The sequence below is a fragment of the Desmodus rotundus genome, chromosome 7 (genome assembly GCF_022682495.2).
Source record: "Desmodus rotundus isolate HL8 chromosome 7, HLdesRot8A.1, whole genome shotgun sequence".
In the NCBI taxonomy this organism is placed as follows: domain Eukaryota; kingdom Metazoa; phylum Chordata; class Mammalia; order Chiroptera; family Phyllostomidae; genus Desmodus; species Desmodus rotundus.
In genome coordinates, this window is record NC_071393.1 from 74,621,129 (window position 1) to 74,625,466 (window position 4,338).

Sequence of the window (4,338 nt, forward strand, 5' to 3'; positions counted from 1 at the left end):
GTCCAAGAAGTGTGGCCACTGGTTGAGGTTTAGGCTGTATGGGGTCCCTTTGTGCTCAGGCTGTAAAGCTGGGGCCCCCAACCTAAGCCCCTGGGCCTTGAGAACTGTTAGAAGGATCAGAGGAGGAGAGTTAGAGGCTCAGGATCGCCCCATAGCCCCAGCACTGAGCAAGGTGCTCTAGAAAGGAGGAGGGGAGGGGAGGGGCACCACCCACCGGGTGAGGTCATGGGAAAGAAGCTCTGGCGCTGACACCTGGGGAAACCCGTTTCTAAGCTGCTTCCCACGCTACTCTCCTGGGAACCAGCTAAGCCCCAAGTGGGGAGCCCCAAACCTCCCCCCACCCCCCATCCAGCTCCTATCACACTGCCCCATCTAGTCCAGTCCCCGTCTTTCAATTTAGCCTCTGTCTTTTGGTACCCAACCAGTCTCCATCCACGCTGTGGTGCCTTGAGGAGGGCTATGAGACTGCAATGGATTGATCACTCTAGGAAATGACACAAACCATTAGCTTCAGAAACTTAAGTCTTTATTTGCACGCTCTGCACTGCCCTACCTTCTAGGCTGTGACCTTGGAGATAAAGGTGACCCTCAGCTCCTTCTTCCCTCAGGTTCTAGTTTGCAGCTTCTCCCCCTCCTCTGCTGGGCCTTGCTTCTCACTTCCTGCCCCACTCCTGGCCCAGCCAGTTTGGGCAGTGCCTAGGGAGCGGTGAGACCCAGTTCTTCCCAGGGATCAGCCCCGCCCTCCCTGGCCTGGGGGGTTGAGGGCAGCCCAGGTGTCATCCTTGCTCCTCAGCTGCCCCATTTCTCTGCTCTTCTTCGCACTTACTCCTTCCGGGCCTAGCTCTCTGATCTGCCTCATCCTCCCCAGCCTGCCTCCAGTCCCAAGGCTTCCAGGCCTCCCTCTCTGCTCCCTCTCCATCTCTCACTGACTTCTATCTTTACACAGTCCATCCCAAACTTCTCTAGAGCTGTACACCTTCCAGCCGTTCAAGATGCCTAGCTATTCCCTGGGCTCTTCCTCACCCCTGTGCTAAGGAGTGGGTGGGGACCACTACAGGGGTCCTAATTCAGCCAGCCTGACCTGACCATAAGAAACAGGAAACTGGATCCCAAATTGCTTGGAGGTGGTTGACACTGTTAGGACCATCCCATGAAAATCAAAGTGCTGGGATTTCTCTGTAAGTCTGGACCACAGAAATCCAAGTTATAGCCTTCCTTCCTCCAGGCAATGGGCTCGCCCTGGCATGAGTGGGCAGGTAGAGGCCCATGTCCCCAGTGTTCAGAAGGGACTGAGTCTCATGGGGTGGCCTGGCCCTGCCAGTAGCCCCCTACCCCAGGTTCCAGCTGTCTGTGGCTTTCCGCCAATTGCTCCCTACTCTGCCACAGCTGTTCAAACAAAGCAGAAGAACTTCTTCCAGCGGCAGCGGGAGAGGGTGCGCACACCTTTGGCGTTCAGTTTCTTCTCCAGCCGGGCTTTGTGCTCAATGGCACTAAGAATGGCCGAGTCAAACACCTCCTTCAAGTTCTTCTGAGTCAAGGCAGAGCACTCAAGGTAGCAGCAGGCCCGGATCTTCTCGGCCAGGCCCTGAGCCTGGGGCTGGGGCACCGGGCCCTCCCGGCCCCCCTGGTCCAGCTGAATCAGGACATTGACATCATCCCTAAGGTCGGCCTGGGTGCCCACCAGCAGCACGGGTGCCTGGGGGTTGTGAGTGCGAATCTCAGGCAGCCATTTCTCTGTGATGTTTTGGAAGGAGCTGGGCTGCACTACGCTGAAGCAGGCCAGGAAGACATCGGTGTCCGGGTAGCAGAGGGAGCGAAGGCGGTCAAAGTCTTCCTGGGATGGGAATGGCAGGTCATTAGTAGGATTATTCCCTATCACAGCAAGCGGGAATTCAGGAATTCCCTTTTCACATAGGGTTGGAGACCTGAGACTCGAAACCAAAGGCCCAGGGCCTTCTCCGTTCCTATTCATCTGGGGTCCTCCCAACCTCGAGACCACCCACCCCCAAGGCCAGGAGAGATCATTCCCAGCTTCTCACCTGTCCCGCCGTATCCCAGAGCTCAATGCGCACAGGGGCTCCATCCACCAGGACTTGCACTGCAGGGGCGGGGCGGAGGAGAGCCCGAGTTAGGAAGGCGTCCTGGGCCCCACCAGGCCTCACGAGCGCCACCTCGGGGCCTGGTCCCGCCTTGCTCGCTGGGGGCTTCCGTGCCCTCCCGCCAGCTAGCCGCCCGCAGCTCCCCGGTACACAACCCCACCCTCCAGCCACGCAGCCGCCGGGGCTGTGGAACGTACCAGAGAAGGTGTCCAGCGCCGTGGGTCGGTAGCGCGAGGGGTACCCATTGCAGGTGTAGCTGACGATGAGGCTGCTCTTGCCCACGGCGCCGTCGCCCACCAGCACGCACTTGATGCCCAGTTCTGGGGTTGCGCTGCCCCGCCGCGGGGGAGGGGTCGGGGCCCGGAGCGGAGACGACTCGGCCTCGCTTAACTCCCGCGGGGGCATGGCCCGCTCCGGGGACAGCCCAGGACCAGACACTGCTGCGCTGGGAGAAGCCGGTTCCGCTGCCTGCCTCTGACTGAATCCGCGGAGGCCCGGCGCTGCGGCGCCGCTAACCGCCTGAATAAGAGGGGCCCCGCCCACCTCATCTGCATAGCCCGAGCAGCCCCGACCCCGCCCACCCGCCGGGCCTCCTCCCGGCACTCCCCCTGCGGTCGCCCCATGCGCAAGGCCAGGCTATCTCAAACCCTGGGAGGAAGAGAGGCGGGCTGAGAGCTGACGCTCAGAGAATCACACAGGTACGAGGACAAAGAATCGCCAAAGTGAAGTAGATCTAGGTATTTTGTCAGAGAAACATATGGAGGATTTATCTTTAAGAGGTGGAAGCAAGTTGCGGAACACAAAATGAAGCCAGTTCCTATTAAACGTGTTCAGATTAAAACAAACCTGATGCATAATTGTACGGGTATTTTAAAAGTCTGGATAATAATTTTATTAATTAAAGATGATTTTTAAAAATACACAGGTCATGAAGAGGCAAAAGATAAACACAAGCATGAACACAACGGGCAGGAATGTATTGCACTCCCTTTCAAGGCAGAGCTCTGCTCTGCTAAAGGAACTCAGGGTGTTGGAGAAACTAGCTGGGGAGGGTCTTCAAGGGCAGTTTTTCATGTGAATATTTTCTAAGTCCAAAAAGCCCCTAATATTATCTTCATCATAATCATCACCATCATCAAAAGCACATGACTGTCTGGGCCACCCACTGTCCTTACCCTAGAAGAAGTTTACAGGCTGAGACAAGCTATTGCAAGTGGCCTGGGCAGGTCACCAAGAGAGCAAGTGAAGAGGAGCCTGATGTTAATTTCACCTCTATTGCAAGCACACCACCAAGTGACACCAGTCCCAGAATCCTTTCTCTGAATTCCAAAGCAGTCTTTCATCTCAGCCTATACAAAAATCATTCAAAACGCGTCATTCACGGGTTTCTGCAGGGAGACTGTTGCGAAGGGAAGAGGGCAATGAATATTAAAGAAAAGAGAGAATCCTATTTCTCAAATAGCTTGTAGTATAAAAAACCACAAATTCAGATCTCTGAATCTCTTGGAAAAAGTCTCAGAATCCCTGGCTTGCTTCTTCCCTTCCTTTCCCTTTCTTCCTTCCTTTCCTCCCTTCCTTCCTTTTTTCCTTTTTTCTCCTTCTCTTCCTTCTTCTTTAAATCAAAAGTTGAGAACAATAGCTAGAACGTTGTTGATTTAACCATTAAAGTCTTGGTTGTGGGGAAATGGTAGAATCCCCACTATCCACTTCTATATCACCATGTCTACATCCTATACCTCCTATGTCCAAACATCTGGGGATGCTAATGATTCTTAATTATAGTCCCAAAGACTTCTCAGCCACAATTACATACATTTATTCATCTAGCAAGTGAAAGAGTCCCCAAAGTATTGTCTTGGCCATTGTATCCCACAGAAGATCTCAAAAACTGTTCTTTTTACTCTCCTGGAAAGGGAGGCAAGAGTGGGGATTTGAACATCAAGGAGACCTGTCACTGTATTCCTAGTTCTTCAGCTCATTTGCTATGTGACTCCTGGGAAATCACTTGATCCATCTCTGTGCTATAAAATGACAGGTGAAGTGTCTTTATTTCTGAAAGCCCTTCCGGTGCTAGCAATCTGTAATTCAGGGAACCTAAGCAAGTCACCCCAGCCCAGGCATCTGGACAAAATTACTACACGCACACACAGGCTCTTCTTCACAGCGCTCTGCTCTTGTCCTCTTACCCAGGTTTTAATAGTAGTTTAATTGTAGCTGTAAATTTAAGGGTAATCCTGTT

The 4,338-nt window shown here is 53.6% G+C and overlaps 1 protein-coding gene across 1 annotated transcript; it reads right to left on the reverse strand.

Moving 5' to 3' along the window:
- Positions 1-504: 504 nt before the first annotated feature.
- On the reverse strand, positions 505-2,604 carry RHOV (ras homolog family member V). The gene is made up of 3 exons (XM_024568112.3): positions 2,297-2,604; positions 2,040-2,098; positions 505-1,834 (listed from the first exon to the last, which is right to left on the reverse strand). The coding sequence occupies exons 1-3, from the start codon at positions 2,502-2,504 to the stop codon at positions 1,391-1,393; spliced, it is 711 nt and encodes a 236-aa protein (XP_024423880.1). The 5' UTR covers positions 2,505-2,604; the 3' UTR covers positions 505-1,390.
- Between the last annotated feature and the right edge of the window lie 1,734 nt (positions 2,605-4,338).

Bases quoted from the DNA above. Each gene is read 5' to 3' on its own strand.
- RHOV (XM_024568112.3), bottom strand. From the start codon at position 2,504: ATGCCCCCGCGGGAGTTAAGCGAGGCCGAGTCGTCTCCGCTCCGGGCC. The intron at 2,099-2,296 runs GTACGTTCCACA...CCGCCCCTGCAG, and splicing joins GGCGCTGGACACCTTCTCTG to TGCAAGTCCTGGTGGATGGA. The intron at 1,835-2,039 runs GTGAGAAGCTGG...TTCCCATCCCAG, and splicing joins TCTGGGATACGGCGGGACAG to GAAGACTTTGACCGCCTTCG.